Source organism: Poecilia reticulata, chromosome 3 (genome assembly GCF_904066995.2).
Source record: "Poecilia reticulata chromosome 3, P_reticulata-male-v2, whole genome shotgun sequence".
NCBI lineage: Eukaryota > Metazoa > Chordata > Actinopteri > Cyprinodontiformes > Poeciliidae > Poecilia > Poecilia reticulata.
This window is the reverse complement of record NC_088832.1, coordinates 3,183,536-3,197,379: the sequence shown is the minus strand read 5'-3', so window position 1 is coordinate 3,197,379 and position 13,844 is coordinate 3,183,536. Positions and strand designations below refer to the sequence as shown.

Genomic DNA, 13,844 nt, shown 5'->3' with positions numbered 1-13,844 from the left:
ACTTTGATCATCATTAAACTCATTTGTTGCACTTGATCCTGGGTCCGACTGCATCCATCCTCACCATCAATAACTCAATTCATGAAACACAGGATCCGTTTGGGTGGAGAAGTAATTGTAGGTCACCCATGTTGGAAGTTATGAACGTACACAAAAACTGACCAACCCCAGTGAGTGAGTTGTTGATATATCTTGAGGATAAAATCACCCGTGTTTATTGATTTTTTTTCTGAACTCACAGAGCTGCATAGTTGAATGAAAAAAAAAACACTCGTCAGATTTTAAAGTTACACAGCATTACAGCAGAGAATGGAAGAATCATGCAAAACTTAAAATGAAAGTTTTTATCTAAATATTGCAAATGTTATGTTTTAGTAATATACTATTGACAGATAAATAGAATCACATATTAGAAGTTAAAAATGAAGTCCTGCCCCCACCTTATAGCCTTTAGTCCTACATTGACAACAAGTAAAACCAAGGTATACCCATCTCTCCTTTAGGATGTTTGTGTTTATATTTGTGCAGTTGGCTGGTGTTTTTATCCTGACCAACTTACTAAAATGAGGATGTAACATACCAACAATAAACTATTTAAAGGGGTGACCACTAGTCACGCTCCATCAGGAATGACCAGGTATTTCTCTTACTTTGATTCATATTCTTTCTGACAACACACACAGACCACAAAAAGTGACAGTCTTAATCCAGATTACCCTATACCACTTCGGCCACTAAATTTGGATACGTGTGTGTTCTACAGAGGCAGAGTGGACTGACTGGTTTGACAGGGACGATGAAAGGGGATCTGGAGACTGGGAGAAACTGTTTGACCTGCGCAAAGCGTATCCAGATCAACTGTGTAGCAGACCATTGGACATCCAGGTAAATGTTGACTGTCCATATTGCATTTTCATGCATTTGTATTTGATGCTAGGTAAAGAAAGCCATTACTTTTTAATTATTATTCTGACGAAAGTATCATGAAATAAATTCTGCTTCAGTTTTTCACACTTTTGCGCAATATTAAATAAATAATTATGTGATTAAGAAGAACATTGCATAATAGTTCCCAGTCTAAAGGGACATTAGTGAGTTACCTGCAGCACATGATTATTGTGTGACCATTAGACAAGAAAGTACAGGCTTCAGTATTTAAGAATACCATAAACTGTAGTAAAATCTCTTTGGGTAATTTCATCTCTTTTGAATATCTTGGAATTAAGGTAAAAGACCACAAACAAACTTTGACCCTAACTTTATACAAAACTCCAACATATGTAGAAAATTTCTTTGCGGACTTGAATGAGCTTCTATCTCTCATATGTATTGATTACGATTGTTTAATAATTGTCGGTGATTTCAACATTCATGTTGACAACTCCCAAGCCACAGGGTCAAAAAAGCTCTTTAATATATTAAAGCGTTTTGGTTTAACACAACATGTCAAACAAGCAACACACACTCATGGACACACACTGGACCTGGTTATCAGTAAGGGTGTGAATATTTACAATGTCTCTGTAACTGATGTCCCCCTGTTGGATCACTTCGCTGTTATCTTTGAAAGCTCTTTATCCGTTAACCCACTTGGACAAAAAGCTTCTATCACAAAATGTTCTCTCACAGAAAACACAGCAGAAACATTTAATCAAATCTACGATTCTTCCTCGCCCTTAAACTGTAATGACGTAGATAAGTTGGTAGATGATTTTCAGTCTAAAATTTCAGATATCATCGATTACATTGCCCCCATTAAAGTGAAGGTACCAATGCTGTGCCCACACAAAACAAATACAGGAAAAATGACCCAATTTCATCTACTTAATTATAAAACCCTAGAATTATAAGTCAATTAAGCTCCAGTTCCTGCTGTCTGGATGTCCTACCCACACATTTCTTTAAGAAAGTCCTGCCTGTCGTTGCTAATGATCTGATCCAAATAGTAACTCATCGCTCTCTTCAGGTGTTTTTTCCCCCAGGCTTTGAAAACAGCAGTTATCAAACCACTGATAAAAAAGAACAATCTGGACAAATCACTATTGCAGAATTACAGGCCGATCTCCAACCTCACATTCATCAGCAAAATTATTGAAAAAGCTGTTTTTGAACAATTAAATAACTTCCTAACAATAATGAATTACTTTGACTCCTTCCAGTCTGGTTTCCAGTCTCACCACAGCACAGAGACTGGCCTAGTCAAAGTGTTCAATGACATCCATATAAATACAGACTGTGGGAGAACCACAGTGCTGGTTCTGTTGGACCTCAGTGCAGCTTTCGACACTGTTGACCACGACATTTTACTGAATCGACTGGAGAGTTGGGTCGGACTCTCCGGTCCAGTGCTGAACTGGTTTAAATCTTACATAACGAACAGAGATTTCTTTGTTTCAATCGGAAACTTCTCTTCAGAGAGGTCAGAGGTCACAGGTGGGGTACCGCAGACAAGTTCTAGCTTCAGAGATTCAGCGGCTGAGATTGAGTCCAAAATTTGATGCGAGATTCATCCGTTCTGCAGTGAATCCGTCTCTCTTTATAGATTCTCCCTCTTCTTCCTCACATCGTGTCTTTAGGAAACTTTCAAAACAAAAACGGAAGATTTGGGATGTTTCTTACTTTTGACAGAGTGAAAGATTTACATATAAATAATCTTTATCACCTGTGTAAACTTTGCTGGTGAATGTTATAACAAGATTTATAATATATGTTGCATTGTTTAATTTCTAATATAGACTCTTGTGTCAGATAATCTAAGTCAATGTTAGAGAATAATTAATTTTTTTAGATTTACAGAATCTCAGTTATCCTTCATAGCGGCTGAACCCGTATTACACCAAGCACTGTAGCTAATATTAGCTGGTATCTCGGCTGTGGACATAAATACAGTAAAGTAATATTCTAATCGCAATATATACACAATAATACGGCCATCTTACTTGTGAAATGTTGTCTGTGGAGCCTCACATCAATAGTCCATTGATCAGAACAACAATATCCTCAGTGCTGAGGCATCTTCTGCTGTTTTGGTTGAGCAAAGTAGGAGGGACGACCTCTCCAAGATGGCCGCCATATTTCCTGCACCGGAGCAGCCAATGCGGGGTCTACTCTGATATTATGTCTATGGGTCCTTAGCTTTCAGGGGTCCTTTAGCTCCTGCCACTAGAATTTAGTTGACCTTAATATTTCCTGTGTTTTATTTTGGTCATTATTGTTGCACTTGGTGTTGATATGTGTGTGATAGGCGAGACTATCGGACATTTATAGAAATATGGAACAAATTGCATATAAATATTGAAGAAAAGGGGTCCTAGGATTGAACCTTGGGGTACCCCACCTGTGACCTCTGACCTCTCTGAAGAGAAGTTTCCGATTGAAACAAAGAAATCTCTGTTCTTTATGTAAGATTTAAACCAGTTGAGCACTGGACCGGAGAGTCCGACCCAACTCTCCAGTCGATTCAGTAAAATGTCGTGGTCAACAGTGTCGAAAGCTGCACTGAGGTCCAACAGAACCAGCACTGTGGTTCTCCCACAGTCTGTATTTATATGGATGTCATTGAACACTTTGACTAGGCCAGTCTCTGTGCTGTGGTGAGCACGAAAACCAGACTGGAAGGAGTCAAAGCAGTTTGTTATTGTTAGGAAGTTATTTAATTGTTTAAAAACAGCTTTTTCAATAATTTTGCTGATGAATGTGAGGTTGGAGATCAGCCTGTAATTCTGCAATAGTGATTTGTCCAGATTGTTCTTTTTTATCAGTGGTTTGATAACTGCTGTTTTCAAAGCCTGGGGGAAAAAAACACCTGAAGAGAGCGATGAGTTACTATTTGGATCAGATCATTAGCAACGACAGGCAGGACTTTCTTAGAGTCGTTTTGCTGGGGTTTTTACTGGGCTTCCTTTGTGAGAGAGGCATCACAGCTGCTTTAAACGTCGTTCAGTGTCACTTGAAACAAATATTTTCCAGGATTTTACGGAAGGTAGAAGAGCCGAAGCGAGCTCTGAGCACACCGCCATTACCAGAACCCACAAATTAAAATCTTTATATTTTTCTAGAAAGAACTTTGGTGCTGAGCCTTAAGTTTAAGTTATGACACTTCCCAGATATTCAGTTTCTTCACGTTTATAGATTCTCAGCCAACCAGGACATGGCAACCCCCTCATCCCCTCAACAAAAAGGTTTAAAGCAACTTAAGTTATAATTTAAAAAACACATAAATTGTATTAAGAGCCACTGCAATAAATCAATATTTATGAGGAATATTGTGAATATTGATGTTTTAACTCTATATTCAGCTAACTGTTGAATATGGAGAATCATTAGAAACAAGACAATGATTCTAAATTCAGCAGCAAATCCACATCAAATTTCCTGAAAAATGAAAAACAAACCCTGACCCTAAAAGAGCTTTCCATTGACAGAATTAATGGTGTGAAATTCCATAAAGGAAAAACAAAGTTTTGGGGAAAAAAAATCATCAGAAACAAAGTTGGGTTACTTTGTTGAATGCAAGTACCTTCAGTTGCTTAGTTAACACTTTGTTTGTTCAGGTTCAAACCCATGATGGAATACCCTTCAACCAGACAGGAGATGTCATCTACAAGATCAGCAAGGACTATGGTTTTGTCTGTCTCAACAAGGACCAGATTCATGGCCTATGTCACAACTACCAAGTCAGATTTCTCTGTGGAAAACTTGGTAATTTTTTCTACTTCTAACATTGCCTTTGCTCTCTCAACCATAAGGAGTGCAGTACTGTGCAACAGTAGATCTGGTTTGACTATTAATACATATAAATAATTGCTTAGGGTAGGATTTCTCAACCTTTTTGGGGCCAGCGGCACTCTACCCATTATCCAGGTCTCTGACCATGACAGAAGATGTAGGCAACTTTCACTTAGTAATATTAATCAGGAAATAATATTATCAATACTGATGCTGTCTTGATTTGTATTGTAGTTTCTGTATTTATCATGAAAAGTTTTTAAAAGAAAAAAACACATTACTGAATTATTAGCTTCTCAGAGAAAAAAAGGTATGTGAATAGAAATCATTTTGTAGGTGTCTACAAAAAATGCAGTGGATATTTTCTGTTGTTCGTTGCTAAATCTTACACAAAATGGCCAGATAAAAGACGCATAACAATACCAGTTTAAACTTTGAATTATTTGTCAAAATCTGTGCTCTAAAAAATTTAAACATGAATAGAACTGCAACCATGTTAATCATAGCCCTAAGTTAGTTTTACTCTAATAGAGTCACATTCTGTTTATGTAACTCTGGGGTGTATATTATTAGTAGTTAAAATCCAGTGTTAAAACAAAGTGTTTCCATATCAAATCTGGAGGTGTTAAAATGGAATCAATAACTCTTTACTCAACTCTGAATTCTCATAGTGGCTATAAAACTAAGAGTTAATTCACTGACTCCGCCCAGAATCACAGGTTCCCACCGAAGCGAAGCGACAGAAGCCAAGTTATTTCAGAACCATTTACTTTCTACATATCTGAGTTGTTCACCACGCTTGGTAAGTATTTTTTTTTCTGAGATGGTTTATACAACTATTATTTTGAGTTGAGTTCAACCTGTATGACATGTTTGCCACATGGCTCGGTGTTAGCATATTTAGCTTAGCATGCTGAATGTTTACGGAGTTGGAGAAAAAAATCGAGCCGCTGAACATTCAGTCAAATTCTTGGCCAACTTAAATAGATTTGTAATAATCTGGAGTATGTCTTTCATGATCTTGAGTGTTTACATGAATATTGGTCAGATTTATGATTATATATGATTATGTTGTTGTTAGAATTATGTTTATCATTCTTACATTTGTAATTTTATGTTACTAGTTTTTATTTAGAGGTTTAGTATTCAAATTTGTTGAAACTGGGGAGACAAAATTAAATCTTCCTTAATCAAGCATGTTTGTACAGATGGTGAGTTAGATCTTCCTGGGATAGTCCTGAGCTGTAAAACCTGTCTATGTATTAATTTACTTTATGCATCTCCCCTCTGTCTGTCTGAATTCACATCCTACTGTGAATTTAGGATGTGGGTTTCACCCCATACATTCCTGTTCACACCTTTAGCAGTTCACCCTGCTAATAAAAGAGACAAACAAACTGAAGGTTTTCAGAACACATGCTGAGCGGCTTGGAGGAGCAGTTCACTGTGTCTCCTTCTGCAGAAGTTTGGTTGAAAACTCATATATGTTATCTGTGGTTCTCTTTTTTCATGTAGGTTTAAGAAAATACCTATCAGTTGTGATCCCGATTTTTTTCTTTGGAAAATCTGTAAAAGGCTTTTTCATGTTGAAGGCATATTCCACACTGATACCAGGTATAATTTATTATTCCAGTTGTGCCTTCTCATATGCATTTTGCAGCATGTTTTAATCCTTTATTGCCTTTTTTTCTAGATATTAAAATGAGTTTGTTTGTGGAAGAATCACCAGTCATCAGCATCAGTCTCTCTCGCCCTCTCAGCCCTCTGTCGCTTCTTCCAAGATTCATCCTCCAAATATGGCTGGGTCTCTGAAACTCCACATCTCTGTAATTCAGGCTTCTTGTTAGAGTTGCAATAAAAATGTATTCCTTTGTCCCATTTTGTTTTTTGTTTGTTATGATCCAGACCAACACTGGCTATCTTACTTGGAGACTCAAAACTGTCCAATGCATGAGGAGCACGGTGATGTCCCCGGCCAAACTTCATGAACAGCCCAACAACCTGAAGACCGTCTGTGTTAGTGAGTGGACAGTCCTTTAGACCCTGTCTCTCATTAGGCATTCAGCAGAAACTGGGTAAGAAATGATGGCACTGAATACATGTGAAGTTAAATCAGAAAAAAAGAAGAGAGAGAGAAAAAAGAAAGTAAATAAAGTCAAAAGAAGGAAGAAAAGATGTGCACTCAATGTGTTCTACACTCACCTTAAAGAGGGATAGACAAGGGGGAAAAAAGATGATAAGGCAGAAACTGTGTGTTATGAGGTCAGACTGTTCTGGAGTTGACCGGGCCTCCAGCTTTGCCGGCCCATTAACACCTGTAGGCAGCAATGTTTGAACTGAAGCGTTGGATTTTGGTTGTGACGTTTGGTATTGATTGCTTTTTGATCTTTATGGTTGAACTGATTGTTGTGAGTTTGGTTGGTGGACTTGGGGGTTGAGGTTAAGTTCAACTATTAACTAATTGAGGGTTGGATTAAGAAAAATAATAACGTGAAGCTATTTATATATTTATAAAATAAATATTTATGATTAATATTGAAAGTAAACATTTGTATATTTAAATAAATGTGAATATTATGTAAATAATCATTTGAAATGTTGCACTTTCAAAGTTTTTACCTGTTTCTGCATCAACTGTAAAACAATGTCCTGAAACACTCTGATAAACAGATAAATGAAGACAACTGCTTGATCCTTGGAGTAAAATCCAGTTGATGAAAGTCTGCATTGATCCCTTCTCAAGTGGGGAAGCTGCACAAGTTATAGGACAACTTGACAATACCAGGTTGGCCTGTTTTGTAATATCCAGCAATCTACCTGTGTTAAAGAAAATGTACTATATAATATTACATAAACTGCAGGCGTTACTTTTTCTGCCTTGTACTTTGAACAATGTCATACAAACTGCACTGAAGAAAAATGTACTAAGCATGCTTTTTTGTATTGCACAACTGCTATATCAGACCTTTTTATAAGCAATATGTGAATGATAGCGACATCTGAAACATGAACGTGTAAATTATTCCACGTTGTGATACGTTTTCTAATTATGGTGCATATTTTGAAATAAATGCATTTGAGAAAATCATTGCCTCTTTATTAAATTTTTATTTTCCAAAGAATTCTTAAAAGTTCAAAATAATAAAAAGCACACCTGTTTAGTACTAATTACAAGTAACTCTGATAAGGTAAAAAGAGAGTTAATATTTAAGATCCATCACCAAGTTAGTGTTCCTTGACTAACTCCAGACAAACTTGGTATTTCACACTTGATTAGAGTTACGGTACCAACTCTCCAAAAAGAGTTAAATGAACACTTTCTGGTGTGGGCACTTTAAAAGTGTTGAAATCAAATCTGACAGAGTTCATTTGGGCCTGCTGGATTTGTTGTGTATGTCACAGATGAGTACAAAGTCCAGGCAGTAGAGGTGAGCAATAAGATAAGAAACTAAGACACTGGTTGCACAGGGAAGGCAGACACTGCACCCACGATATATCTTTAGACTAGGATGCAGCAGTGAAACGAAGACAGGTGAAATTAAATACATAGAGGGTAGTCAAGGGAAACAAGGAACAGCTGGGGGCAATCAAGTAGAAGATGCGAAAACACAGGAACTAAATAAGGACACAGAAAACCAAATCCTCATAGTACCCCCCTCCTGAAGGTACTACATAAAACATTGGTCAAAACACAAAATCTGTTTTTAGAATTTGGAAGCTTGCACTGGGTTCATGAACGGTATCTAGAACAGTGTTTCCCAACCCTGGTCCTCAAGGCACGCTGACCTGCATGTTTAGATGTTCCCCTGCTTCAGCACACATGATTCCAATTGATGGCTGATTGACAGGGTTTTGCTGAATTGCAATCATCTTAACATCTAAACATGCAGGTTAGTGTGCCTTGAGGACCAGGGTTGGGAAACACTAATAGAAAATAGTTGACACCAAATCTTTTTGAATCCAAGAGTGTGACTTACTCTTCTTTATCCACTTTGTAGTTCGTCCACAGGTCTTTCTCTCAATCAATATGTTAACAGACAACACCATCTTGGAGCTTAGTGATGAGGTGGTAGGTTGGAGGACTGGTGATCAAGTGGTTGTGGCCAGCACAGACTACTCAATGCACCAAGCTGAGGAGTTTACCCTGCTTCCCTGTCCTACTTGCATGTCCAACCAAGTGAAGGTCAAAGGTAAGATACCTTTTGAGTTAACGCAACTATTAAGACTGTGCTATTGTGTCATTCAGTTAGAAATCTTTCCAAGTTCTACATTAGACCCAATGTATTTTTTAAATCTTTTATGTATCATAAACATTATCCTTTGTAAATAGATATTTCATACAGGCTATTAATGTAGCTGTAAATAAACATTTAAGAAACCAACTGTTAACTTTCAATACAATAGAAATCTACATCAGTATAAATGGTCATATGGTTATTAAAATTCTTTGTACAAAGTTTCTAATTAATTCTTTGAGCCTTTACAGAGTAATGACCTGCTTGAAGAGTTTCGGTTAATGTTGATTTTAAATTAGTCAATGATGTCATATTTATCCAATATTAAACAGGCTTATAGTACATCCTTCTTTTACTTCTGAAATGAACGATAGCCTATCCTGGAGTGGAGCAACTACACCAACTTAGTATTTTTGTGATCACTTGGACCAAACTCTCTTTGGGTCCAATACTGAATATGCAGAAATTCTGACTGCATTTTACTCTCAAAGCCTTTCTTCTGTGTTGCTTATGTGACTGCTCTGTCTTTCCAATCAGTGGCATAAGATGGAGGCCAACAATAAGACTTTTCTGGTCAACATTTCTTCCAGTTAATATGGCGTTCGCCTCTCCACTGTTACCACATATATATATGTGGTAACAGTGGAGCATATGCTCAGTAAGAGGGATTGCTGCAAAGTCGCTGACATTATGCTATCTGCTGGGGTTCCTTAAAAGGTACCACCCCGCTCCCTGAAGCCCCGAGAGCTGCGGTTCCAATCGGGTCCGCCAGACCGGGCTGGTTTGGAGTTAGCTGTTGATTGGTTCCTTGGCTGTGGGGGCGGGACAAAGACCATATCTCTGGATCAGAGGAGCACTAGACTTTCTTGATGGTTGTCATTTCAATATGCTGCTTCAATAAATTCCCGTCATAATCTATTCTTGCCCTACACTGGAATTGCAATCACCTCTTCAGCCAAAGATTTTAATGGTTTTATGTAAATTTTAATTTACATAACATTTCTCCAATCGAACCGATCAGAAGTCGGCTAGACCGGTCAAGACTTGGAAATCTTGCTGGGGGAGGGGGACATGGAGGAGGAGGATTTAAGGTTTCTGCATGTTGGCATTCCCGTTAAATCTTGAATATGCCCGATTTGGGTTGTCTTGGCCCTTTTATCGCAGCCTGTGGGGTTTTCCCTGACTAGGGACGAGAATACGACCTGTTGAATGTGACGGGTAGCCAATCAGAAAGCGCGGTGACGTCAGAACAGAGGGGAATCCCAAACAGCTGACATATTGCGCAACTGAGAGTCCGGTGGATATCAGAGATGATATGTGGAAATGTTTATTATTATATGTAAAGGTTATTATTATATATGTTTATTATGTTTATTCAGTTAAAAATGTTAACTATGAAAAAACAGTCACCTCCAAATCTCACTTAAAAAATTGTAGTTAGGAGGAACGATTAGTACGGTTGGTTCATGTCTGTCAGAAACATAACATCAACATTATGCTCAGTGATGAAATCATTAATTAATAGAGCTTTAGTACAGAGATCTGGTATTTAAAAGAGCCAGTTTAAGTGACATGAAGGCCAAAAGTTCTTCAGTCTGAGGTTCCTTTAGGCCAGTGGTTCTTAACCTTGGTTCGATCGAACCCAAGGGGTTCGGTGGAGCCTCTTCTGCGGAGATAAAGACACACTTGTGTAAAGTCGTGATGACGCCCCGCTTTGCCATCACTTGCTGCAGAGAATCACGTTACATTGCTTAACCAATCAGAGCTGCGGAAGAGCCCTGATTGAAGGAGTTCCACTCTTTTTTACCAAATTCTATAGTCTAAATCTGCTCCTTAGTCGCATCTTTTCAGGATTGGTACTGCCTCTAGTGGTGTGGGGTGGTTACACAGCTAATATAATTACATTGCTAAATCAGAATACCGGGGGGCGGGGGTGGAGGGGGGGGGGTGTATCCAGTTGATGTTTTATCAGTTTGTATTTGAATAGTTTGTTCTTGATATGCGGAGGGCTCCATCCTAGTCAGACATCCTTGAGCCTGTTCTTCTGAAGCGATGGTCACATTGTTGTTCTTGTTGATAAAATGAAAAATGTTTGCAGTGAGCAGCCTTATTCCGTGTTTGTTAAGATTGCGTCCTCCTCTTCCAAAGAGGTGAAAGCTCTGCCAGTAGATCCAGAGGTTATCGATGAAGGTCACTGAGCTGGCAGAGCAGGTTTTAATCAGCCATTTGTTTATCATGTCCAGCCTGGAATGTTTTTCGTCTCCCCATTGAGGCGATGGAATTGGACCACTGAGAAATAACTTCGTTTTTAATTTTCCCATAGTGTCCAGAAGAATATTAAAGTCCTTTTTCAGAATCTCGGATTTTTGCTTTGCCAGATCGTTGGCTCCAACATGCACAACTAAAGTCTCCATGTTTGGCTGATCAGTGGTTAGAGAGAGCACTTTGCAAGTCAAATCAGATACAGTGTCACCAAGAAAAGAAACCACTCTCGTTTTCTTGGGATTGAAAACATGACTGATTCTATTTACTGCCTCATCTCCAACAATAAGCACTCTTGGCATACATTTCGTTTTCCTGGTGGTCCCTTTGTCCTTCGGAGCTTTGTGGGGTGGATGCGTTGGTTTAGCCTCATTGTTGATGTTTAAAGGCGAGGTTTTCCTCGAAGGCTCTGGCTGAAGTGCAGGAAATCTGTTTTTCAGTGGGATTCCCATGGCGTCAGAATGTTTGAGGCTTGGGCTGGTCCTTTGTCCTTGGGAGTGGGGTCGGTGTAGTCGTTTTGGTTCCAGCTGCTTGTTTGCTATTCTTTGGCAGAGCAGGTGTTGAGGTTGAAGGTGGGTTTCGGCTCAGAGCCACGCTGATTCATCCAGGTGAGGGGTTCTCCCCGTTAGTCGTCTCATGGGATCTGCAGTGTGAGACTTTTGTTTTGGCTTGGCTCCCTGAGCGATCCAGGGTGAGCTGCTTGGTGTGGGGTGTACGACCTCTCCGCTGATTTGAGGAAGAGTTGTTTCATATCCACAGGTAGTGCATGCTACCTTTTTGCCAAATTTTTTTTTGCCAAAGCCAAATTTTTGGAGAACCAAAAACAAATGGTCTCACTCAATTTGGTCGAATGTCTGTTGAGCATCTAATAAAATAACCGCAGAGGCAGGAAGGTTGGTCTGGTACATAGCATGTAGGAGTTGACGAGTGTTTGAAAACGAATACCTGTTAGGGTGAAGCCAGTTTGGTGAGCTTTGTGTTCATTTTAATGAGTAGCTAATACTTTGGCAACTATTTTTTTGGTCTCTGTTTAGTAAGCTTAAAGGATGGTATGAGGCAACAAGAGCAATTCCTGCATTTTTTCAGGAGAAGACGGATATTAGCAACATACAAACTGAGGAAATACTCCCTCCCTCACTGAAGAGTTTACCATACACAGAAGAAGAGGGGCAACCAGATCCAAATGACCTTTATAGAAATCTATTCCAAACCCATCTGGACCTAGTGGTCCAGATGGGTTTACCAGAAGATAATGAATGAATCGCTGATTTGATTTCTTCAATTGTAAAATCAGAGTCCAAGTCGGCCCTGGTGGAATCATCCAGAACAAGTATATTTAAATTGCTTATCTTTAGTATCATAACTGGTAGCGCTAGATTTGAAAGTGTACAAATTACTGTAATAATTGAAAAAAGGCATCATTTATGAGTTTAGGGTCAGTTAACAATTGGCCAGAGGGAGAAGAAATTTTATGAATAGTTCTGTCAGTGTGTCTTTTACTTGTCTGGAGAGCAATCCATCAGGCTTGTCCCCCAGTTAAAAATGTTTTTGTTTGCGAATGTAATTACCAACTTGTTCCCCAAGCATGTGATTGTATTCAGATTTTGTCTTCAGTATAGCACTGACTATATTTTCATCATTAGAATTCTAATAGCTGTCATCCAAAACAGCCAATTTAGTCTGAATATCTGCAAGAAGCTGTGATCCGGCCTTTTTGATTGAAGAATAATAAGAAATAGGGCTGTTGAAAACGATTATTTTAGTAATCGAGTAATCTATAGATTTTTCTTACGATTAATCGAGTAATCGGATAAAAACAATTATGAAATAAAATATTGGTAAATCTTCCATAACACCAGTGTTACTATGGGATATCAACATCAGTCTATTTTTTCCACATTTGAGCTTCCCTACCAGTTACTGTTTTGTAGTCCGGGGGAGAAATACGGGATATTTACGGCTCCTCCGTTCAGAAACTCATCTACCAGCCATGTTCCGCCTCCCGTCTGTTCAGACGGGATGATATAAGTTTATTGTGCGGTTCGTCCGTAAAGCTGCTCTTACCCTGTAAGCATCAACCCTCAGCCGCCCGCCGTGTTCAGTCTCTCCGCTCACCTGTAGAAATCCTCCTCAGCTTCTTCCCGCCGTTCAACCAGCAGCTCCGGAGCAGAAAGGCTGCCGAACTCCCGGCATCGCGCCGGTCATTTTAAGGATGTTTATTGGTCCCACAAAAACGATGAAAACCTGGAATTATCACCAATCAGTAAAATCCCCGCGGGCCGAACCTGAAGATTGGACGTTATGCCGCTAACACGTAGCTTCCGTCAACAACTCAGAGGCGGAAGTCAGAGCTCCGCGCAACGCAAATAATGTTCCGGCTGAAACACGGTGCGCTAAATGATAAAACATAAATTAACGAAGCTTCGAGGCAGGTCAATTTTCCTCGAGGAATTTTAATAATCGAGGTACTCAAATCACTCGAGGAATCGTTTCAGCCCTAATAAGAAATAATGTTACCCCTTAATACCACTTTAAATGACTCCACACAAATGAGTCAAATACATCTCCGTTGTCATTAAAAAGGAGAAAATCTGAGATTTTGGCTGAAACATAGTCCTG

General features: G+C 38.9%; 1 protein-coding gene across 20 annotated transcripts in view; it reads left to right on the top strand.

The window, feature by feature from the left end:
• cemip (cell migration inducing hyaluronidase 1) overlaps positions 1-13,844 on the top strand; it is a 226,456-nt gene that overhangs the window by 95,937 nt on the left and 116,675 nt on the right. For all 20 annotated transcript variants that reach the window (XM_017303981.2, XM_081604931.1, XM_017303974.2 and 17 more), the window contains 3 exons: positions 764-885; positions 4,554-4,701; positions 8,727-8,918. In XM_017303981.2, coding sequence (XP_017159470.1) covers positions 764-885; positions 4,554-4,701; positions 8,727-8,918 — 462 coding nt within the window. The remainder of the gene's footprint in view (positions 1-763; positions 886-4,553; positions 4,702-8,726; positions 8,919-13,844) is intronic.